The sequence below is a fragment of the Danio rerio genome, chromosome 16 (assembly GCF_052040795.2).
Source record: "Danio rerio strain M-AB ecotype USA chromosome 16, GRCz13ab, whole genome shotgun sequence".
Lineage (NCBI taxonomy): Eukaryota > Metazoa > Chordata > Actinopteri > Cypriniformes > Danionidae > Danio > Danio rerio.
Genome location: NC_141036.1, coordinates 40,819,399 through 40,843,729, shown reverse-complemented (window position 1 = coordinate 40,843,729; position 24,331 = coordinate 40,819,399). Strand labels below are relative to the sequence as shown.

Sequence of the window (24,331 nt, the reverse complement as noted above, 5' to 3'; positions counted from 1 at the left end):
CTACCGGCAGGATAATCTATATTATTTTGCTGTTTTTTATATGCGCACGTTTAAGATTTGAGATTATAACATTGCCATGATAGTCAAAGAAATCAAAACATTATTTTCACCCCAACGCAATTTAATCGGGCACTGAAGGCTAATAACTTAATTCTTATATTTGCTTTTTGACTTCTCACCATGTATCTTTTCTACAGCATAGTATAGTGTAAGAGCATGTCTATTACCAGAAAAACTAAATTAAAATTATATTTTAATTGAACACATCACATCACATACAGTAAGCTACGCCTACAGAACAGTCTGTTTAGCATTGTGAAAAGGCAAAGCTGAATATCTGTGGTTAAAGTGCCACCCAGCGGTCAAATGCTGCTGGCGCATCAAGTACCGCCGTCGCCGCGGTATGAATGGCGGCACAAGGAACACATTGAAGTAGTAACATCTGTATGTCCTTTTGGATGGTAAATATTTTAAGTGGTTTGATTTCTATTGAGTTTATTTTAGGTAACTATCAGAGGAGGGTAGAAACTTATTTGTACTCGTGTAGCTTGATGACTAGCATATACTGTATACACCAGAATGCATAAAGGGTTATAATAAGGGAGAAGATCATTGTATGGACACTGTCACAATATGTGGATGATTGAATTATCTACAACTTCACAGAGCTCTAGTTCAATTAAAAGACTTGACTGGAGACCATTGCTCCAAACAGTGAGATGATGACTGTTTTTAGTGTTGACTGGATAGAGAATTATTCTGTAAACAAGCACAGTTGAGAAACTATGATGAGTAGATGATTAGAGGTAGCATCAGGAGCAGATTATGAAGCAGGGATAGTTATTACATCTGTGACAAGAGAAGTATTTCCTAAATTTTGAAATGCCTTCAGAAATAAGTTCATAATGGGTTTGCATTCATAAAGTAATCATGAAGTTAATGAGTGATAAATAAATAAAAACATCTAAAGGAGTATGAAAAATTATGAATAAAACAAAAGAGAGAATAATTGTATTATGCTCAGTTACCAGAAATGGCTGAAAGAGATGAAGATGATCCATCAAGACCAACCCTCAATGAAATATGTGAAAATAATAAACTTAATGGGATTAATGTGTTTACAAGTGCATTGGTGAGTGATGGCATGGAAACTGACAGAAACAAGCATCTAACACCGCATTGCATGAACTGCTATTGGGTCGACCCTTGAAAGAAACCTTGAAAGAAACCTTGCAAGAAACAGCATGACCCTTGCAAGAAACCACATGAAACTTTGCATAAAACCTGGCATATAATCTCACCTATAACCTTGCACATAACCTCTTGGAATGGTTTGCAAAGATGTCTAATGCAGTAGGGACTTTAATAAAGAAACAATTAATTGCCATGTGCAAAGCGATATCTGTGCAGGAAACCAGAAAGGAGCCATGTGAGAGAGCAGAGATATAAGGTCCAATTGGTCCAGCTGATCGAGTCTATCTGTGGATGCTCTGGAGAGCTCAGGAGGAAAGGACCATATCTGGATGAGGGCAAATCCAACAGCTGCCAAAGTGGATGACATTGATGAGGTACCAATGCCTCAAAGGAGCGAAAGGGAACAACTCCAGCAAGGGAAAGCTGACTGGAAACAGAGGAGCCTGAATATTCCAAAGCTCTAAACTACTAAGTGCCACGTGTGGAAGCAAGAGTTTATCAGAACAAAGAAAAGAGTGATTCTAATAATGTGCCTGAATACCACATACAGAAGTGCCACAAGTCAAGGGATGATGAAGGGGTTAAAAGACAATAATATTAAGACTAAAGTCTTAAGTCTTAAGAGGAGGGATTGAAGAAGATTTCTATTCTCTCTGTATGAAGTATTTTCTAAGTGTAAAGCAGTTAATTTTCTCTTCTCAAAATGTATGTAGTGTTTGCAGCAAACATGCCAGCCTGTGTTAAAAATACAGTGATATGTCTGTGTAAGACGAGTATGCCTGCACAGGAGCAACACTAGGAGAAGGCTGAGTGACTGATTGTGTAGAATAACTGAATATGTAAAGCACTGATTATTTATGTTAAATACTTGTATGAAGCTATATGTGTCAGAAGTTAGAATGAGTAACATATTATCAAGTTATTATCCTATCATGACAATGTATGTAAACACTTAGTTCCTTTGCATAAGTTGCATCTATACTTTGCTGACATAGACCTGTAACATCTCTGTTGACATGAGCTAGTGGGCTGAGAGCCAAGAATAGCAGGACCCCTTAGACTAAAAACCTATTCAAAAATGGTCAAGAGTTAAAAAGAGACTTAGGGGTGTGTCAAATAATCCTGTATAAAAATTGTAACAAACACACTGAAACTTTAGAAGGTGTCCAGGAGAGACTTCAGAAAGCTCTGGGGTCTGCTCTGCTCTTTCTCGGCTTTATTATGGAGAATAAAGTCTATTTTCTGATATTCAAAACCTCTGGTCTGATAATTTGTAATTAATGAGAAGTCAATATTTACCACAACACATATTGATCTACAATTCAAGTGAAGTAGAATATTACCAATATGAAGTAACACCTGTTCTAAGGTCCTTTTCATTAGCTCCTCCTTCAGTCTGGTCCACACTTCATTTGTCACTTTTGACTTGAATCTGGGATGCAAGGCTGTGCCCTCCTCCATCTGATATTCAAGACAAAAACACTGAGTCAATCACTGAATAATTCTAATGAAAACAAGAGCAAATTCAGCAGGATTACACTGCACCCCTGGTATCTTTTTGAGAGGTCATTCCAGATAGTGTCCTTGATGGTCTTTGTGAAGGAGGAGTCCTCTTTATTCACTGTGAAGTGGTGCTGGAGCTTATTTAAGATAGGCAGAATCTGACCCAAGTTTTGGCTCCTTTCAGCAGAGACGCAGAGGGTTGAAGTGTAAAGTATCTTTGTAATTTTGACAAACTCTTCTGCTTTTCTAAAATCCTCATCAGAAATTCTCTGCAGTCTGTAAAATATGATCAGATTCATTAGCTGGACTATAGATTCATGAGCAAAATCGTTTACACTGAAAATTGAATAAGCATTTAAAATGAGAACAGAGTTTTTACCTGTCCTTGTCCATTAATTTCTTAAGACGATGGTCCATGGAGGTGGCCTGGAAGGCAGAGAACTGCTCTAGGAATCGCTCCACCATGAGGAATAAGCTATTCCACCTTGTTTTCACATCAAGGATGACGGCATGTTCTGGAAGACCTAAAATGGGAAAGAGAAATTTATGTTTGTGTTTGTGTGGTTATCAAAGTGGCTGTTTATTTGCAGAAATATTTTACTGCATGATTTAGCAAAGGATTTTTATTAACTATTTGGCCAAAGAGTTTTGCACTAAGGTTCATCTATTCTGATTTCTACCTACCGATAAGATGCTGCTTCTCTTTAAGGATAGGTTTAGCCAGGGTGGATCTTTTCAGCCACACCACCATTGCTCTGATCCTTCCTGCCCACTGTGAGACTGAGGTAATTGTGGAAAGCTTCTGAGCAGCAATATTGAGAGTGTGAGCAAAGCAGCCAATTTTTTTAATACTCATCTCTTTTTACTGCTACATCCATGTTTGCTGCATTGTCACAGCAACTACTCTATCCTTTATATTAAATTCATCAAGAATATCTCTTATCTCTTCTGCTAAAATGTCCCCTGTCTGGGATGTGTATACTGCCCTTGTATGTAGGACCCTCTCTTTCATGGAACCCTCTCTGACAAAGTGAAGTGACACTGTCAGGTAGTGGTACTGTGCAATGCTAATCCAGCCATCAGCAGTCACAGCCACATCTCTCACATCTTGCAACTCTTTCTTGATATTTTCTTTTTCAACTGCAGGTATGAGGGTATTTAAGAGCATGTCTCGGCTGGGGGACTGATATCTGGGGTTTAAAGTGCTTATCATCTCCCTTTATTTGACATCATCAAACACAAAAAAGTAACATTAGCATTATTTTATCATTGTTGCTTACTATAAAAAGATTTTAAAATTATCTAGGTTAAGAGACTACCTACAAACATGGCCAACAGCCTTAATGGTAATAATATTACAACATCATTTACAGCTTACTGTTCTTAGCTCCACCATGAAGCCTCCACAGGAGAAAAAGGCAGCAAACTTTTAACAATAAAATTTGTAACGGCCCTGTGGCATTCATCTTTCCTTTCCTTGTTCATTTTTCTGCCAGTGCAATGGATTATCACTTGATGGTATCCTAATTCCAGGGTCAGCAGGAGCAGACTATAACATTAATGTGAAGAAAACTTGAAAGCTAAACTGTTAATGCAGCCAAGGATAAGGACATTTAAATAAGACAAGCTTAATGTGAGGTAAACTTTATCATTTACCGTTAACCTTAAAGCATTTTAGTATCAATTTAGCTAGGTATTTGTAAGAATTGAAATATTACCAATATTTTTGATGTCTTTGACAATTCTAAACATGAGCTGAAAACAGGGCCAATGGACTCCACAACCCACCAGGGGGGAATGCGGGAAAAACCAGTTCCTGCTGCATTTGCAACTGAGTATGCTGAAACTCAGCTTCATCCCCCCAGCTCACACATATGGTCATTTCAATGTTTGAATGTTCTAGATTAACCAAACTGACTTTAACTATCATGTTTGATTTCATTTGAAATGTCTCAGTGCGATTGGTACAATGGTCTCATTCTCTCAGAAACAGACATAATCAACACAATAAATATATAACTTCAGGCTTCTTTTGAACCACTGTGAAGGGTGTGACTTTTTCCTTTTGTTATACACACACACCCCCTTCCTTGAGGGAATTCTTGGATTATTTAAGGTAAGGTTTAAGAAAGACTCAGCGCGATTCTGCCTACCCAGATCAGCCCATAACATGGAGCCTAGGCTCCAGGTTATGTAAAATTTACACGTTATGTAAAAGGTCAGGTATGCATCTTTTCATCTTGGATTTATCTTTGATAATTTGATGTTTTGTATTGATCATTTATGAATTGACTGATTGAATTGGCATAATACATTTACCTGACTAATAAAATGTGATGTTTGACCATATTTTGCTCACTCTGTAATTATTAATTCAAGTAGATTACGCTGTATCCTTGTTTCCGCACGTCTTGCGTCAGGTCAGTAGACGGACTAAAATCCAATTGAGATGGAGCATTGGGCACACTAATTGTGTTTTAGGGATCCGACTGACTCTTGATATTGATTCATGTGTACTTAGGTGGAAAGGGCGATAACTTCCGTCTAGGTCAACAAGGTGTTGCACGACTAACCTAGATTGGGTACCCGACCTTTGTTTGAAGGTAATATTATTCTAAATTAAGTTCATATGGGAAACCATGGGCTTGGTGAAAACCAAAGTTACTATAGAGTCCAGTAGTCGGGTACATTTATATTAATGCCCTAACCTCTAATTAGAAATGATGATTGTCTTAACTCAAAGGTGTACATCTAAGCGGGACTAACTAAAGCATTTTAGAACGAGCGCGCTGGTAGCGGCTATCTAAAGTATTAGTCAATTTACCTCTGTTTAATATTCAAGACTGACCGGAGTGTGACCGTGAGGGACGCCTTCGGCCGAGGCGATTTCTCTGAGCGACATGAGCACCCGAATGAACGGATGTAATAGTTACTAGTGAAGACAAAAGGTTCAAACATTTATCTAAATTACATATTGATATAATCTTCTTAATGTTTTATGATTGGAGTCAGATAAAACGAGGATAAATATATTAATATTCTAAACCACCTCATATTAAAATTGGAGTCAGATATGAGCTAAGTTAATATAAATCAACATTGTGCACTGGAAAGACCGAACATGCAGTGAACCTTCATCCACCAGTGGACACCGGCATTGGGCCAACTGGGTGGACCCTACATATTTAAAGCCATCGGATCAGTACATAACGCTGCACAGCATACATTAGGTCCAAAAAAAGAATGAATACATTTTCCCCGCACAAACTTAGGCCCCGTTTACACTGTCAGGTCTTGATGCCCAATTCAGATTTTTTTGTCTGTCCGTTTACACGTTCTTTTAATTGTGACCCATATCGAATTCATGCGTTTACACTTGCCATACAACCTATGATGCATGCATAAAGGCGGGTCCTAGCATCTGTGCCACACTAGCCACGATGGAAGAAATTTTCTTTTTAGCTCTACGAAATATGTGGTGTAGTATAAGCAGCAAATGGTTCAGTCCAGATTTACCCCCACGCAGTTTATGTAATGGTACGGCCCTGATGTGTGTGTGTGTGTAAGATGTAGCCTGTGTGCGCACTGGTGTTAAAGGGAATAAAGTTGTTTTTTCCCACGTCGGAATATCCACACACGCTCTCTCTTCCACACCATTAAACTGCGGAGAAGCACCACATTGTCACAAGTTTAAGCAAAAAAAATCGGAATTGGGTCACATTTAACTGGTAGTGTAATCTGGGGCTTAGCTTTAACGGTACACAAGCAAGAAGTGCTAAAAACTGATTTTGTATGTCTGTTTGCATTATCCTCATCAGTCATGGAAGACGACGCTTGTGGTGGGCACGTTGTTGGAGGCCCTGAGTCAGGAAAATACTGAGAGGATGAAGATAACGACTGCGTCATATATCATAATGTCAAATTTAAGATCTTTTACGACCTTTTTAGGACCATTAAGTATTACATTTAAGACCTATATCGCAATATCAAAAACACGCGAGAGAAAATGTAAAAGCATTAAATTAGGGGTAAAACAAAGTTATTTAAATTGAACAGTGGTAAAGTCAGATTAAATGCACCGTTGAACTACAGAAAAAACAAACATCTTATGCAGATTTATACTTTCACCTGGCACCGCATCGCACAACTCACAAAACAGATTAAGGCTTTTATACTTGACACGTTCACCATTGAGATATTTTTTTTTTAATGACAGGCGGCGCTCCAAAAAAACAGAAAGTAAAATCAGACGAATAAAAAGATAATCATTATCATTGAAGATGTTTTTGGGGGCCTCTTTTTTTGTTGTTTTAACAAACTTATCCCTCAGGTTTTTCCAAAGTTTTACAAAAACTTTCCTCCTTTCCGATGGCTGTTGCAATTTCTAGCCAATAATTATTGGTCATTCTGGCAAGCAGAAATGTAACCGTGATAGAAAATAGGTAATAATAGGTATAAATTAGGTATTTTAGGTATTATAGCTTACTGTACTATTCACTCTTTAAATAAATGCTACTATCAATCCCATTTTATCACTAAAATAAAGTGAACTAGTGTCTGCTGTAAAGTGTTTTGTAAAGTACTTCAATTACTCTGTTGTGGTAATTCTATAGTTGCTATTGTAACACAACTACAGTATGCTGAAGCTTCTTTGGAGAGCAAAAGCACGAAAGGAGTCTGACTGAGCGAGAGCAGATCATTCGCACGTGAGCAGCCAGTGTTTTGAGAGCTCGCAAGCAGTTTTGTCCATGAACAAAAGGAAACCGGCGCGCGAGCAGAGATTCGCTCTCTCGTATTACAGCACTTCTTACTTATAAAACTGCACTTGCGACGTTTGTCAGTGAAATCATGTTGCGTGCACTCAAAGCGAACTTCCGCAAACACAGCGATGATGTCACATTTGCCGCGCGCACTGGGTTTAATATCAGAAAGCTGATTGGCTATTGAAAGTTGACCTTTTTGTAGTTGTAATGCAAATTACAATTGGACTAGTGAAATAAAGAACTACAACACCCCAAAAACCTAGCAATAACAACAAAAATAAAGACCTGTGCAAAAATATTTAAGACCTAGAACAGCAAATTTAAGACTTTTTAAAGCCATAAATTTCGATTTTTTTATTTTAAGACTTTAACACTTTTTAAGACCCCGCGGGGACCCTGTGTCAGGTGTTTTATCATATTTGACGTGTTGCCAGTCTTGGTCGCGATAACTTTACAGATATTGCATCGTGTGCTGTTGCCGTCAATCTTTGCATAATGTAGCCATACTTTTGATCACTTAAACATCCTTTGCATTAAATGTATGCTATGCTTTAAAGTGTAGTAGTGTACGCATTACAGCCTCACATTTGACAAGCTCTGAGTGAGTGCGCGTGACCGTCGTAAACTACTGATTTTCAAGACAGCCTCGCTGCAGTCAATCACCAGCATTTGATCCGGTCACGTTAAGGATGCCGCAGATTTTCTAGCTCACTGACGTTGACAAGATTATACCCTTGAGTATCGAAATTTGGTACCGAACGAAAAAGAACTTTTAGATACTCGATAGTAGCAAGACGATTCAGTCGGTGCTTAAAAAGTATGAAATTCGATACCCAGCCCTAATTGCAAGGTATTCACACACAAAGTAGGCCTACCTGAAACTTTGAATTAGAAAAAGCTTAATAATACATTGGACAGATCATCAACACACTGATTTCTCCTCTTTGTGCTGCTCAGTTTTTGAAAGTGTCCGATTGAGTTTCTTCTTCTGAGGGGAATACTTTAAGTGCTGCCAATAGTTAGTAAAGCCTGGCTTATTGTGGTCAAAGTAGTTGATTATATTAATAAAAGTGAAACTGACAGGCACAGTATGGATTGTCATTCACTGAACTTGTCATTAACTAAACATGATGTAGCCTAATATAGGCTATTCTGAAACTGTGAATATTTTGCTGTCATTTTAATTATATTAAGACTTTATTCAACAGACCAGTTTGTGTTTTGGCGCTGAAGCATATAAGTGGACCTTGTTTTAAACTTTCTCCGTCTCACTCAAAAAAGGAAACATAAGCTGGACCACAACATATATCAATGTCATAATGAATGCTCAAATAATGTAGCCTATAGTTTATAGCAAGCATCATGTTTAGTTAGATTGTGTGTTTGTCATTTACAGTCAGCCTATAGGTCTGTTATTTTTACTAAAGAAGATTTATCATTTGAGTTTATCACCAGAGCTATAGAAACTGTATTATGCTTAGAAAAAAAAAACAGCACAGTATCAGATCTGTATTAATCAATGCTCAGAATTTTTGGTATCGAGATCGGATCGGTTCCAAAAAAAATGGTATCGGTGCATCCCTAGAAAAAAATAAAGGTACACAAACTGCCATGATGTTTCAAGGGGTTAAAAGAGAACATGGTTGTATTTTTGAGTGCAATATGTACACTTTAGGTTTTGGTTTTAAGATATTAATGTGGAGCTTTACATACAAACACAAATTTTGAAAAGCCCCAGCTTTAGCACAATTACTGAGAGTGTATTAGCATTTCATCATCATCATCATCAAAAAAAGAAGAAAAAAGAACATACCTGAAGACTTGCGTAACAAACATCCACCACAGATGTTGGCCAGTTTTAGAAACAATTTCACAAGTATATCTGAAAGCTTGAACAGTTCAATTATATTAATACTAGGGATGCTCAATATAATCGATTAACCGTTAACCAAAAGAGTGCGTTTGTAACCGATTAATGCTATCAGTTAAACCATGAAACATATTATTTGATATATTTTTAGTTTGGCTGCATAAGGGGCCGATTGAATGCGCCTTTGCGTTAAGAGGGGCATCTTTTGCTCGCGGCTCATCCCAGAGCAGCAGTTTGTGTTGTCAAGACAACTACAGAGAACTTTTAAAAAGCATGTTTTCCACTACATTCATTCTTCCATGGCGGGGACCAAAATGCATCCCGCCACGGCTACATTATCCATTCAAAACATTCAGTTATTGTTGTTGTTTTTAATAGAGGATTATAATCGCATCAAAATGTATTAAAAGGTAAGTGGATTATAACGCAAACTTTTCTGTAACCGTATAGTCTGTTTAACCCTTTGGCGTTACGTGCTGACTGACTGACAGGTGCGCGATGCGTGAGGCCAGAAAACACCTCGAAGCTTTCAGTTAAGATGAACACAGTTTCTATAGTTATACTTTATTTAAAGATAAAGGAATATGGCTCTGCATATAATCACTCTATCTTGCTAGAGTTTATAGCCGTTTCGCTTTACTTCAGGACGCATTATTGCCGCTCTGAAGGTCTAATCGCTGTTTTAAGTTATCCAGAGCTGGATGAATATACAAATCTTGAATATCAATTTATTATATATTATTAAATATTACAATTGTAACAACACAGACACAATCGATACCCAGCTGATTCAGTCGTTTCATGAGAAGAAGCGCGGTCCTCTCTTCTTTTTTCCTTGTCAACATAAAGGCAGTGAGGTGCGCCTCGTTTTCAGCCCCTTGTTTAACTGCAAGGCATACTTAACTTGCGGGACGACAACGTATAACCCGTGCCTACAGACACATTTGCCAAAGAAGCAAAATGGAAGAAGAATATTGCTGCTTAACAGACGTGTTGATGCCAAACTAGCGCTGATGTTGACCTGGATCTGCATCATAAACACAACAAATAGGCTTTACCTTTTATTTTACAGCTTATAAAGTATGTATGCACAATAGGGCTGTAACGATACACCAAACCCACGATTCGGTTCGTATCACGATTTTTGACCCACGATTCGATTCGTATCACGATTTTTTATTTTATTTTTTTCGTGTGGGGTGGGAAAAAAAAAAGATTTTTAAAACTATTTTTAATTAAATAACATTTGAAAAATCTTTATAAACTAAACATAAAAGAACAATATTAACTATGCAAATTATTAACAATATAAATAGCCATATATAAAATAAATAAATAGCCAAAGCTATATCACTTCTGTTTTCTTTGTAACAAAATACTGTTGAAAAACCAAACTAAACTCCATTGTTTAGATGGTTCAAGCATGTTGAAAATTATTTTTCAATCAAGTTCTCTTGCATAGAAAAAGTAAATTAAATAGGGATGCTCATTTCGTTAATTTTGCTAACCGACAACCGCCGCTCATTAATCGGTTATTAACGGTTAACTGGTCAGATTACTATTAATTTTATATTAAACAAATTGACGTGTCTATTTTGTGTATGACACATTAAATATTGCATTTTAAAATACTGATTTATTTTTATATATTAATAGCGGAACAGAACAACATCTTCATGCACCTGCAGTGTTTAGCACAGAAGAGCAGAATAATCTAAATAAAATGAATAAAATAAATAGGAATGCCCTAAATTATTTTCACTTAAATAATTAATTTATTTTACAAAACGAAAATACTGACTGATTCTTTTTAATAACCGGCATAGGCTTTTTTTCCAATCATATGTTTATTTCTTCCGTCAAATAAAAATCGCAGACTTCCTCAAATTGCTTGCTCCACGGAAAATATGCATTTATTTAATGCCCCGCTGTTATTATTATAATCACAAAACCTTTTACATTTTAATAGAAATCCTTATTTTAAAGAATATGTCCTGATATAGCCTATGCTTTCCTCTCTCTCCCTCGCGGTTCAAGTGCGCGCCCCGCCTGATGAAAAGACAACAACACGCGCGCATATGTAGACTTTTTGTAAACAGTTTGTTTAAATATGATATTGCATTAATCTGCGTACATGTTTTAAGTTGTAAAATAAAAAGTAAAGCCTATTTGTAGCGTTTATTACGCAGATCCAGGTCAACATAAGCGCTGGTTTAGTATCAACAGGTCTGTATCAAACAGCAATATTCTTCTTCCATTTTGCTTCTTTAGCAAATGTGTCTGTAGGCACGGGTTATACGTTATCATCCCGCAAATTAAGTATGCCTTGCAGTTAAACAAGTGGCCGAAAACAAGGCGCACCTTACTGCCTTTATGTTGACAAGGACAAAAGAAGAGGCTCGGTCCTCTTATAAACGACTGAATCAGCTGGGTATCGATTGTGCAAAAGTGTTGCTGTCTGTGTTGTTACAATTGTAATATTTAATACTATTGTGATATTCAAGATTTGTATATTCATACAGCTCTGGATAACTTAAAACAACGATTAGACCTTCAGAGCGGTGTTAATGCGTCCTGAAGTAAAGCGAAACGGCTATAAACTCCAGCAAGATAGACTGATTATATGCAGAGCCATATACCTTTATCTCTAAATAAAGTAGGCTATAACTATAGAAACTGTGTTTATTTTAACTGAAAGCTTCGTCGTGTTTTCTGACCTCACGCACCTGTCAGTCAGCACTCCCAAAGGTTCAAACAGAAAGCGCACTGCACGGTTACAGAAAAGTTTGGCTGTTACCTGACATCTGGTGAACGCCCATCCCTCTCTGCGCAGCCACATTAACAGTGTGAGCAAATCAACGTATATGCGCTGAAAATCCAGCCGCTTTGACAGCATTGGCAATGTTTCTGGCGTTGTCGGTTGTCAAGCGGGGTTAAGTTGGTTTTGTTTTTGATATTCCTGACACATTCAGACGGTCCCTTACTAAGAGCTCCGTGCGAGCTCTCCCGGCTAAATATTGCGAGGGCTTAAACGGAGCAGTGCCGTAATGTCGAACGAAAAAAAGTGTTAATTAGCTCAACTTTTGCAGGCACGCGTGACGTTATTGGAAAGGTATCACGGGGTGGGTGTGTCGCGATTCTTCCTTATTACACCGCGACACAGGATCGTAGATCTGAGTGTCGCGATTTCGATTTTATATCGTGTATCGTTACAGCCCTAATGCACAATAATGCAACATCATATTTAAACAACAAAACTGTTTACAAAAAGTCAACCTATGCGCGCGTGTTGTTCATCATGCAGCGCGCGCACTTGAACCGCGAGAGAGAGAGAGAGGAAACCATATCAGGACATATTCTTTAAAATAATGATTTCTATTAAAATGTAAAAAGGTTTTGTGATTATAATAATGACAGCGGGGCATTAAATAAATGCATATTTTCCGTGGAGCTGGCGATTTGAGAAAGTCTGCGATTTTATTTGACAGAAGAAAAAAAAAACATGATTGGCGAAAAAAAAACAGCCTATGCCGGTTATTAAAAAGAATCAGTCAGTGTTTTCGTTTTGTAATATAAATTAATTATTGAAGTGAAAATAATTTAGGGCAGTCCTATTTATTTTATTCATTTTATTTAGTTCTTCTCTTATTCTGTTCTTCTGTGCTAAACACTGCAAGTGCGTAAAGATGCTCTGTTGTTTTGTTCTATTATTAATATGCTAGCACAGTGGTTCTCAAACATTTTTCATCAAGTACCACCTCGGAAAAAAATTTTCTTTGCAAGTACCACCATAATGAGCAGTTTTGAAATACAGTAGCGTATTAGGTCTAGTAAAGCAGCTTAAGCTCTGTACAGTTTAAAAAAGAAATAACTCCTGGTTTGTTAGCACCTGGAAATGTTGCCTAGACCTCATAAATATAGGCTTTATGTCATCATATTCGTATATAAATCATTTTTGATAATTTCTTTAAATATATGTAGCATGTACATATTACATATTTGATTCATCCGCCTACCACTAGAAGGAAGCCTGCGTACCACTAGTGGTACACGTACCACAGTTTGAGAACCACTGTGCTAGCATATAAAAATAAATTAGTATTTTAAAATGCATTATTTAATGTGTCAGACACAAAATAGACACGTCAATTTGTTTAATATAAAATTAATTGTAATCTGACCAGTTAACCGTTAATAACCGATTAATGAGCGACGGTTGTCGGTTAGCAAAATTAACCGAAATGAGCATCCCTAATTAATACATTATAATTTTGGAACAAATACAGAAATACAAAATAACAGGGCATGGAACTTTAATCATACCTCTGAATGGGGGAAATTTTCTTGCACATTTAACTGCTGTCTTCCAAGTCCAGCCATAGTGAGATGTACTTCTGCCTCTCCTTTTGGTGTTTTTTCATGCTGTTTGTCCAGCAGGTAAAAATACATTAATAAGCTTTTACATTGCCCCTTATATGGTGCAAAACAGCTTTTCCCTCTACGCTCCTCTCGGAAAAACCCAGGAAATGACCTACAAATATTTTCTCATTAGTGTAGGAACAATTTGTATTAGAGAAAAAAACACATTAGATTCTTCTACACATACAGTCATCCACTGAATCTCACACCTCATTTCTTGCTGAACTGACTGGCTCTGGAAACGTGATGTTGTCCTCTCTCTCTCTGTGTTGAACTAATCTCTCTTAGTTGGTTTGTGTTCTCTGGTGATCTTAGGGTGTTGGTGAGCCTCGACACCAGGCTTTGAGCAGCAGATATTATTTCTCCAAATGGAACCTGATAAACATTAACATAAAATTAAGCTGTAAGTCATGCAGAATTATGATTGACAATGGTTAAAGAGGGTAGACAGACAGACGGACGGACGGACGGACGGACGGACGGACGGACGGACGGACGGACGGACGGACGGACGGACGGACGGACGGACGGACGGACGGACGGACGGACGGACGGACGGACGGACGGACGGACGGACGGACGGACGGACGGACGGACGGACGGACGGACGGACGGACGGACGGACGGACGGACGGACGGACGGACGGACGGACGGACGGACGGACGGACGGACGGACGGACGGACGGACGGACGGACGGACGGACGGACGGACGGACAGACAGACAGACAGACAGACAGACAGACAGACAGACAGACAGATAGATAGATAGATAGATAGACAGATCGATGGATGGATGGATGGATGGACAGATTTTATTTAGGTTTTAATGCCATATCAGCAGCATTGGCTATATTCATGGCAAAAAACATGTACTAAATATACAATTTATAATCATATCATATCAGTTAGCATGATGACGCTCATTGCAGTTAGTAAACAATCTTAGCAAACATACATTTTAAAATAACAACAAAAAACATACAAGTAGCAAGCAACAACACTGAAAACAGTCATATACAATCTTTTAGTTAGATTAAAGATAAATATTGTAAAACACCTTTTCAAACAGCTCACTTCAAATATTTCCAGAATAAAAACATTCTCCAATATCATTTAAAAACACAATGTGTATTTTTACATGATATTAGAGAACGTTTTTATTCGGGAAATATTTTAAACATATTAAAATGTTTTATCGGTAAAATATTTTTACACAAGTCACCAATAGGTATTTCTTCCGCTTTTCATAAATATGCGAGTGTAAGCCATGAGTGTCTGATGCTACATCTTGTATGAACAACCTGGTCATGTCTATTTTCAAAATGGTAATTATTCCTTTCATTAATTAATGGATTCACTTCATACCATGTGTTTTTCCTACATTCATCCCATTCCATCTGCCATTTCTCATTAACATACAGATTTAAAACAGTTTTAACATCAGACACAGGAAGTTTACGTTCTGTTATCTCCAACTTCTATCTTCCTTTATCATGCTTTATCTGCACGCTCATTTCCAACTCATCCCATATGACCAGCCTGGTATCCAGCAGAAAATAATATCAAAGTCTTTAGTCTTTAAAAGGTCCACTTTTTCTATTATGCTAAAAATCTTAGTATGATCAGTTTTCATAGATTCAAGTGCTTGTAAGCAGGACATAATCTGAGCTAATTAAAAACAGACAGACAGATAGATATTGGGCATTTTTCTAATACTAAGAAACGAGTCTTATGTTGAGCAGGTAGATTTGAGGGAATAGTCACTATATGAGACAAAATATACTTTTTTGGCTATTTGCTCAAATTATTTAAGTTAGGTTACTCTACTTTAGATAAGAATTCTCTTCATAAAGATTTTGTAAATTGCTATAAATATATAAAAACGTCATTTCTGCTTAGTAATGTGGATTGCTAACTTAAAGATAATATAAAAACGTATATCTGAACATATAATCTTCTCTCATAAATCAATGAGGAGCTTAATTATTCAGCTTTCAGATGAAATACGAGTGTTTAAATGACTGCCCCTCATGATTTACGCCCATGGGTCCGGGTCACTTATTTAACCAATTGCTAATCTGCACAGACTTTATTACATTATTCAATATATTTTCCCACTCATTCGGTGATAATAAGATAAATTAACGTAGATCTCAAGTTTTTTAAACAATTGATGGATTTGATTCAGTGTCATAAAAATAAGCAAAAACCCTCAAATATTTAACTTGCCTTTTGCTGATATCTTCTTTATAATAGATCAATAGTCTATCTGGCTTTCAAAAACACTTAATCAACAGATGCCATGTTATAGTTAAACACCGTTAAGTGATTCACTGAGAAGTTCTGCGCTCGCTGCCTGTCAAGTTCACTTACGTTATGCTAACTTAGCTTGCTATCCTCGGCCCGATCTTAGTTTTGATTCTGTAAAATGTCTAAGAAACACAGCGAAAATGGACCTCATTGAGTCTCAACCTTTATTACAGCTCATGGAGGACGGTTCTCAAAGAGGGATTAACAAAAGTCTTACCTGAGACGGTGTGTGGGAGCTGCCCAGACATTTTGTTCGGCGGGTTTCCTTCAGTCAGGATTCAGGATCTCATCACGCAAGCGCACTGTTGTGATCGATGACTCTGGCTCGTTTATTAATGCCTGTGACCGCGGTGATGTATTTTGACAGTGGACTGTCGCTGTTTGATTCGTACTCTTCGTGTCCGTGGTGAAACTATTTCGTGTCTGTAAAGTAACGTCACAAGTTATGTTCAGTTTTCCTTTGCGGTTTCATAATTGCAGATGCGTGAATTTTATAATTATAACAGAAATTTTATTCCATAGGTTAGCAACTTCACGTACTGCCGCCAAGACATCCTTGTTTCCATGACAACTAACATTAGACTCCGGAGCTCTCGATTTCTTAGCAGCAGACTTCTGGACAAGAGTCAAAGCATCGTGATTCCGTATTACATTGTAAATTCAGTGCAGAGCTAAAGGCCGATGCAGAGTCCTCAAATTAATCAGCCGTGTTGGACCCGTCAAATATCAATCATGCCAGGCCTTGCGTGATTAACTTTATTCTTCCCTCTTTTCCCCATGCAGAGATGGCAAAAGAGTTGTATAAGGTCCACGCGTATTTTATAATGTTATCACGAGCCCTAAACAGTAGGTTAATATGCCACTTCACCTTTTACACCCTGAAGAATAAACGCGAACACCTGTACCTACAGGACCCCCATCCCATCTTTGGTCTGGCCCTACGCTACGTCATAAATCGAACGCGCTCTGCACCGCGAGTGTCAGAATCCACCAGACGCCTGACAGAACAGACGTGTATTGAGGAACTCTTAATTTGATACTCAGACAAGGCGAAATCTCAGATAATTAACTGCAGTAAACTCATTTATACACCCTAGAGAGCGTTATTTACTGCTAATAAATGGAAAAAAGTATGTTACATGTTCCCGGTCCTTCCGGACAAAGAAGACCGCCATGTAGACAGAGGATAGGGCCTTCTCCTGGTTCTGGTACATTTGAATGTATTTTTAATGTTTGATTGATGTTGTTTAACCCTTGTGTTGCTGTTTCATACACACTGGGGTCATTTGGCCTCAACTTTCTCTCAGTTTCAGCAAATGGAGTGATTTTTTTAGTGACAAACTATTTTGACATATTTTGGGAAAAGGCTTTTGAATTAAAAAAAGTTTCAAAAAACTTAATTCGGGGCAAATTGGCTTTGTTTATGTTGTTGGCTGTTACGGGTTAAATGGCTTTATTTTTATACTGTCTGTTCAGGCATAACTAGAAGCTGTCTCAAATGAACATGCTGTTTTTATCTTTCAGTGGAAGCAAAATATGACCTGAAAGAAAATATTGGAGCTGGCTGCTACGGCAATGTCTATCGTGGTATCAGAAAAGTGGACGGCAAACAGGTAAGTCTATTCACCCTAGTCCAGTTTAGAGGACATCAACTTTAGAGAAATCATGTTTGATTGCTCACTCATGTTTAATTCTACTTTTCATCCACAGTTTATCATCAAGTCGACTACTTCAGAAGTTGACAGCAATGTGGTAAGTCTGAAAACATCATGCGTGATTCATATTTGAAGCATCACAAAATACATTTAATAGATGAGTCTGTCTGCGGCTGTGGTTATACAAATATCTACTGATCATTTTGTGATTCACTGCTGTTTTCTGTTTATTTATGGTTATGATGGGAATTAATATGTGCTCTGCCGAGTTTTGATGCTGAAAATTTAACTCTGCAGTTTAACAGTGACTTTATATACATATAACAGAAAAAGTAGTCACATGCCAATATTCAATAATTCAGTATATCATAATAATGAACATGCACAATAATGAATAATTATTATTTACACTTTTAGAGTGTCTTTTAAGATTATTTTATTCTGCAACATGTTAAACCCTTATTAAGCCATTTATTTTCAAACATGATGCTTTTCTCATGTTAATCTGGGCTACGACTTTGGGAATTCAGAGACTGTTTGTCTTTTGTTCGTTAACTCTGTGCAGTAAAGTCCTCTCGTTAACATCAGTTAATTTATCTAAAGTAGTTTAGTTTATACTTTATTATAGTGTTACCTATTATTGTACTTTATAATCTTTTTTTACATGTATTTAATAAGCAATACACTAGGTATTGTTGTAATCATACCTGATAAAGTAATCTGTTTCACAGCTCAGCTTAATATCTTGATAATATCAAAGCTTCTGCAATTCATCACATTAAAATCTAATACCGTCTGAAGCCGAATTACCAGATTTTTACATCACAATTGACAAAACCAGTGCAGATAATAAACATCAAGCTCCCATAATGCATTTCAAAAGCATAAATAAACACACAGAAAAAAAACATGAATCACAAAATACGTAAAGCTGCTGATTTACAGATTTTCTTTTACAGTTATATTGAAAAACAGGATTACATGTTGTTGATATGCAGCTAATGTGCACTTTATCTTCAGCCTGGATATCCGTTACCCATACCAATCGAAGTGGCCATGATGACAATTGTGAGAGATCCCCCCAGCCCGCTGCTCATCAAGCTCCAGGAATGGTTTTTAGTTAAAGTGGAGAAATTGCCAAGAGGAGTAAGTGTATTTATACAGCACATTTCATGCACAATGCGCTGCAGGAGGGTTTGTCTCGTTTCTTATTGTCATTTTAATTTTGTAAATTCAAATTCCTAAATCAAGAAGCATTTCTGGACATGTAAATAACTTTGTCTTGTTTTCAGAAAAGCTTGTGGGTTAATGATATGCCGGTGCGGTAAGCAAAATAAACTCATTTCTACTTTAAAATCTATCCTGAATGTAACTGGAAGCCAGTGTAAAGACTAGGCATGGGCCAATAACTGTTTTTAAGGTATGGAAAAGTCGAGGTTTTAAAACTGCCAAATTTTCTGTAATACCGTTGTGTGAGATATATTATTTACAGTTTTTTTAGGACAACGGTATCTCCAGCTGAATAAATATCCAAAAATGCTGTTTTAAATAGTAAAGAACTCAGTGTTTTTGAAACAAATGAGGGCCGCAGAAGTCAATTAATCTTTTGAATTATTTAGCCTGACATGTTTACTGCCAAAAAATATTATAAATCTATTACAAAATAAAATATATTGTTTTCAGAGGGGAACAAGTTTGTCTTTTACCCAGACATTCAAAAAGACTACATATTAGAGCAGTAATCACAATACCGTGAAACCGTGATATTTTGATCCAAGGTTATCATACCGCCACAATCTAATACCGGCCCATGCCTAGTAAAGACTGACCTGAGGACTGCTGTCATGTGCTTTATTTTAACTCATTGCATCTGCTTACAGAAAGTGTGTAAGACAATAATGTTGGTGATGGAGTATCTCGGCCCGTGCAGAACACTGGAGGATTTCCTGCAGAAGCACCAACACCTGGAGGAGAGAGTCGCGCGTACGCTTATCCTGCAGATTGTCAAAGCAGCGCAGGAGTGCTTGAGGCGGAAAATTTGTCATCATGATATTCATGATTGTAATATCCTCGTCATCGACCGGCCTCTGCAAATCAAGCTAATTGATTTTGGCTGTGGGATGCACATCTGTCATGGTAAGTCAGATTATTTCAGGAGGAAGCCGAAAAACATTCATTAGTCTCTGAGACTCAGTTGAATGGGGCTTTAGCTGAACTGCTTGCTCAACACTAAACCTCTCTTTCTGACAGATCCAAAGAAATACCCACCAGACACAAGGATATCTCCAAAGAAGGCAGTTAAAAACACAGTGAAGCAGCTGTTTGGCATCATGCGGGAAATAGAAAAACAATGTTCCAGCATACCTGAAGGTAAGAAGATGACTGGGACTGACACTGTTCATCCCTCCTGTTGAATTATGGGTCAGAATTGACCCTGGCCACATTTTACCAGCAGAAAAACCCAAAACAATGTTTTTCTTTATCTTGAGGTTTGGTGACGGTTTCTAAAATGAGGCCAACATTAGGAAAATATATATTATATTTTCATGAAGACTGAACATTAGGGCACAACAGGAGTCATTCAGGTCAATATTGAGCTGTGTGTGTGTGTGTGTCCACCATTAACTAACTTTCTCTTTTAAAATGTTACAGAATTCATGGCATTTATGAATACCTGCATTACCCTTGGGGATGATGATCAGAGACTGCAAACAGTGCAGCAGATTCTGGATCAGCCATGGCTAAAAAACCAATAAAAATAAAGACTGTTCTAGATATGTGTAGTTTATGCTTTCCACCCTGAAAGAGGACCTGTTTTAGAGGAGATTTTGGAGCACGAGGGGTTCAGCATGACGCAGAGGCTTTCAGCAGCAGGAAATGGTTTCATTCTTCCATGTTTGACGTTTGTCATTTGTTGTTTTCCGCTTCTGCTTCCCAAATTCCTGCGAGGGTTGCAGTCAGAGCTGCATGTAAATGAGGGCCAGTTGAAGCCGCCATTAGAGTGACGTCAGCTTTCCTCCTCACCTGATTGGTTGGAGGGAGGAGGTGTCAATCTAGAGCTAATAGACCAATGGGGAGGCTTCAGCCGGCCCTCATTTGCATGCAGCTCTGACTGCGACACTTGCGGGAGGAAGTGCAGAATGTGGGAAGCAGAAGTTATGAAGAGCTTTGAGAATGGTGGTCTTAATATGCTGGATTTCCGTACATTTAATAATACTGTCAAAATTAAATGGGACAAAAAATATTCTCTAAAATCCAACATCAATCTGGAACTTTATTCCAAATTACATATTTTCTTAATTTGGATGGCTTAATTGTTATTACTCTGTAACTATAATGCTGATAAAATACCAGCTAAATTATCTCAATTTCATAAACAAAATTTCTTAATCGATTCAATACTCCCATCCCCCCTAAAGAATTTGCTGTCGTATTTGATGCCATACCATCTGGAGTTATTAGGTTAGTCCAAGGCATTCTCTATCCTTCTACTTCCCCCCTTGAGACGCTTCTACTACAAAGGTAGGAAAATATAGTTTCTCTGCAACTTCTTCAAACAAATCAGTACATTTACATTTAGCAGACTTACACATGAGGACGAAAAAAGAAATTTACACAACTATAAGAGCAACAATGAATAAGTGCTTTAGGCAAGTTTCAGGTGTGTAAAGTGTACGAAGCAAAACATTAGTAAATTATTTATTTATTTTTTTGTAATACAGTTAGCGGTGGAGCCAGAGAGGCAATTGCAGATTAGGAAGAGAAGTGGAGACTAAATAGTTGAGTTTTTAGTGGTTTCTTGAAGACAGCGAGTGACTCTGCTGTTCTGAGGCAGTTAGGGAGTTCATTCCACCAACTGGGCAGATTGAGCGCGAGAGTTCGGGAAAGTGATTTCTTCCCTCTTTGGGATGGAACCACGAGGCGACATTTATTCACAGAACGCAAGTTTCTGGAGGGCACATAGATCTGCAGAAGTGAGAGCAGATAAGAAGGAGCGAAGCTAGAATTCGCTTTGTAAGCAAACATCAGAGCTTTGAATTTGATGCGAGCAGCAACTGGCAGCCAGTGCAAACGGATGAGCAGCGGAGTGACATGTGCTCTTTTAGGTTCATTAAAGACCACTCGTGCTGCTGCGTTCTGAAGCAGCTGAAGAGGCTTGATAGAGTTAGCTGGAAGCCCGGCTAGTAGAGAGTTGCAGTAGTCCAGTCTGGAGAGAACAAGAGCTTGAACAAGGAGTTGAGCTGCATGTTCAGATAGGAAGGGTCGGACCTTTCTGATGTTGTAGAGTGCGAATCTGCAAGATCGAGCAGTTCTAGAGATGTGGTCAGAGAAGTTTAGTTGGTCATCAATCGTTACTCCAAGGCTTTTCACTGTTTTGGAAACAGTAATGGTTGCCCCATCCATCTGCATTGAAAAGTTCTGATGTTATTTCGTTATGGAACTGTATCAGTTCCAAATGTGACTTTTTTTATTTTATTGGAATTCTTTTGTTTCAGATATTGATTGAAGAAATCAAATATGGCTCATCCCAAATAGCTACTTAATTACAAATAAGATAATAGAAGTTTCATTTAGAACTATTCCCCATACACACTCGGTCAATACTCTCTTAGTAAGATATAAAAAAGATATTGATATTAATTGTTCATTTTGTAAGCAACACAAAAAAATAAGTGCCTAGTTCACTTATTTTGGCAATGCAGTTTTTCTAATTTGCTTTGAAACGATTTTTCTTTTTCTTATTAAGAATGTTGATAAAGATTTTTCCTTACTATGGGAAAATGTTTTGTTAATAATAAAACGGATGCTATACATAAAAAAATATTTTTTTTTTCTTAATCTTCTTATGTTATTAACAAAATTGTATAAACATAAATGTACATTTTCAAACCAAAAACCCTTTTTAATATCTTGCTCACTGAAATGCAGCATTACTTTAAAACAATTTCTAACTCTTTTACAAAAAAATGCTTTAAAAACAACTGAAATGTGTCAATTATATAATCTTTTTCTTTAATATATGATGTATATACCCCTACTGTTAATTTTTTTTTGTTGTTTTCTTTTTTAAAAAGGTTTTCTTTTTGTCTTTCCATTTTCTTTATAATGTACTGTGATTGTATATTTTTACTTGTCTCATAATTTTAAAAAAATGTGGAAGCGGAAAACAGCATCATGTCAGAAAACAATGGAAGTATGAATTCCTGATGATCTGATTTGGTCACTGACCACATGTGTGCTGCTCTTCTATCATTTCTGTGAAACTGAGACTGTACGCAGAGCGGCCTGCGAACCCCATGGAGTGTGTTGAAGCTGTTTTCTGCTGATCAAACTGTAAACTATTGTCTTCAATAAACTGTATCTCTGACTCCTGCTCTTTGTTCATCACACCGGCTCCTTGCATTAACACAAGTCAAATCCTTCAGCGTAGTGATACGGCACTGTAATGCACTCAAAACATGCCTGAACTACTTTATCTGTGTGTTGATCTGACAATAAGTGTGAACACAACACAAAACAACACAGAGAAGATCTGTTTTACAGACTGCAGACTCAATTTAGCCTTTATAGAACAATATTGATGTGTCATGTAATGTTTAAAGCACATTGCCCTGCCATTTGTGTGACTATAATGTGAAATATAAGAGTGTGTTCACTGATATGAGTAATCCTACTATAATATCTACTGAACTAGCACCAGGGCTCTTTCAGTGTCTGACCAGCAAATGTTGAGCTTTAGCCAAAGAACAATGGTTAGAATGGAAATGTCTTCATTTCACAACAGTTTTTAACAACACTCAGAAAAGTTTTGTGGAAAACTGATGGAAACACACTTATGCTTCAGTTTGTGCTAGTGTTACATCTACACAGCACAGTACACTCAAATATAAGCTAATAAGTAAAGTGAGCCAGCTAGTGTTCACTGAGTTAAAGAGACCCCTGGTGAAAATAAGTACATTGCAAGTATACTAACCAAAAGTTAACTTAATTTAAATATATTAAAAGTATTATTACCATACTTTTATATATGAAGAGTTCAGATGCAAAAACCTCTAAGCGCCATCTGAAATGTTCTTCTAAAACGACCATTTTTGTCAGCCTCCTATGTTTATGTTCAGTTATTTCCCTTTAAAGGCAATGTAAAAAATTATTCGTCACTATAAAAAGTCAACTTACTGAGAAAAAGTAAGGAGTCGGAGAAAAATTTATTTATTTAGCATTTGATGTTAATATATTTAAGTATTATTTTAACTATGCATTGAACAATGAACTTATGTAAGAATGTGTCAAAGCACACTTTTAAAGCACAGTGTTAAATAAACAGTGTAAGTTTTCATTCATGCAATTCAGTTCATTACTGCCTTTAAAAAGTAATAAATGCATTAAAAGCCCATTTAAAGCATTTGTTACTGTATAAGAGATGTTGTTGATGCTGACATACGGGATGAGTATACCCAGGTGGAAATAGAGAATAAAGAGAATAATTAGCGTAGCTGCTGTTCATAGTGTTTATAAACGAGATGCAGAAACCTGTGTGGAAACCTACTAAGTGATGCCCTGAGTGTATGCTTTGCTAAACAGATAGGTATTTAATCTAGTTTTGAACTGAGAGAG

The 24,331-nt window shown here is 37.2% G+C and overlaps 2 protein-coding genes and 1 long non-coding RNA gene across 9 annotated transcripts in view; 2 read left to right on the top strand and 1 right to left on the bottom strand.

Annotated features, from left to right (window-relative positions):
- LOC147833405 (uncharacterized) overlaps positions 1–2,442 on the top strand; it is a 42,961-nt gene extending 40,519 nt beyond the window's left edge. The window contains exon 4 of the long non-coding RNA XR_015511796.1: positions 2,357–2,442. This is a non-coding gene — a long non-coding RNA (uncharacterized LOC147833405). The remainder of the gene's footprint in view (positions 1–2,356) is intronic.
- The window catches only part of LOC147833404 (uncharacterized), a 47,220-nt gene extending 30,850 nt beyond the window's left edge, over positions 1–16,370 (bottom strand). For 3 of the 6 annotated variants that reach the window (XM_087287475.1, XM_088651232.1, XM_088651233.1), the window contains exons 1-6: positions 16,279–16,370; positions 13,959–14,124; positions 13,654–13,861; positions 3,077–3,221; positions 2,740–2,973; positions 2,554–2,655 (exon numbers count right to left, since the gene is read on the bottom strand). In XM_087287475.1, the coding sequence (XP_087143601.1) occupies positions 2,610–2,655; positions 2,740–2,973; positions 3,077–3,162 (366 nt within the window). In that variant the 5' untranslated portion in view covers positions 3,163–3,221; positions 13,654–13,861; positions 13,959–14,124; positions 16,279–16,370 and the 3' untranslated portion in view covers positions 2,554–2,609. Of the gene's footprint in view, positions 1–2,537; positions 2,656–2,739; positions 2,974–3,076; positions 3,222–3,381; positions 3,915–13,653; positions 13,862–13,958; positions 14,125–16,278 lie in introns of those variants that run through there. The other 3 variants (XM_087287474.1, XM_087287476.1, XM_088651231.1) reach the window with 3 other exon arrangements.
- A 667-nt stretch (positions 16,371–17,037) lies between these two features.
- Positions 17,038–23,084, top strand: LOC101885342 (serine/threonine-protein kinase pim-2). Of its 2 annotated transcripts, XR_015511765.1 has the most exons (8): positions 17,038–17,269; positions 17,586–17,674; positions 17,772–17,813; positions 18,737–18,862; positions 19,009–19,040; positions 19,597–19,852; positions 19,967–20,086; positions 20,369–23,084. XR_015511765.1 is itself a non-coding variant. In XM_087287473.1 (7 exons), exons 1-7 carry the CDS (start codon positions 17,182–17,184, stop codon positions 20,470–20,472), a joined length of 825 nt encoding a protein of 274 aa, XP_087143599.1. In that variant the 5' UTR covers positions 17,038–17,181; the 3' UTR covers positions 20,473–23,084. The 2 variants fall into 2 exon arrangements, 1 of the variants encoding a protein (XP_087143599.1); XM_087287473.1 differs by lacking the exon at positions 19,009–19,040.
- Positions 23,085–24,331: the final 1,247 nt, after the last annotated feature.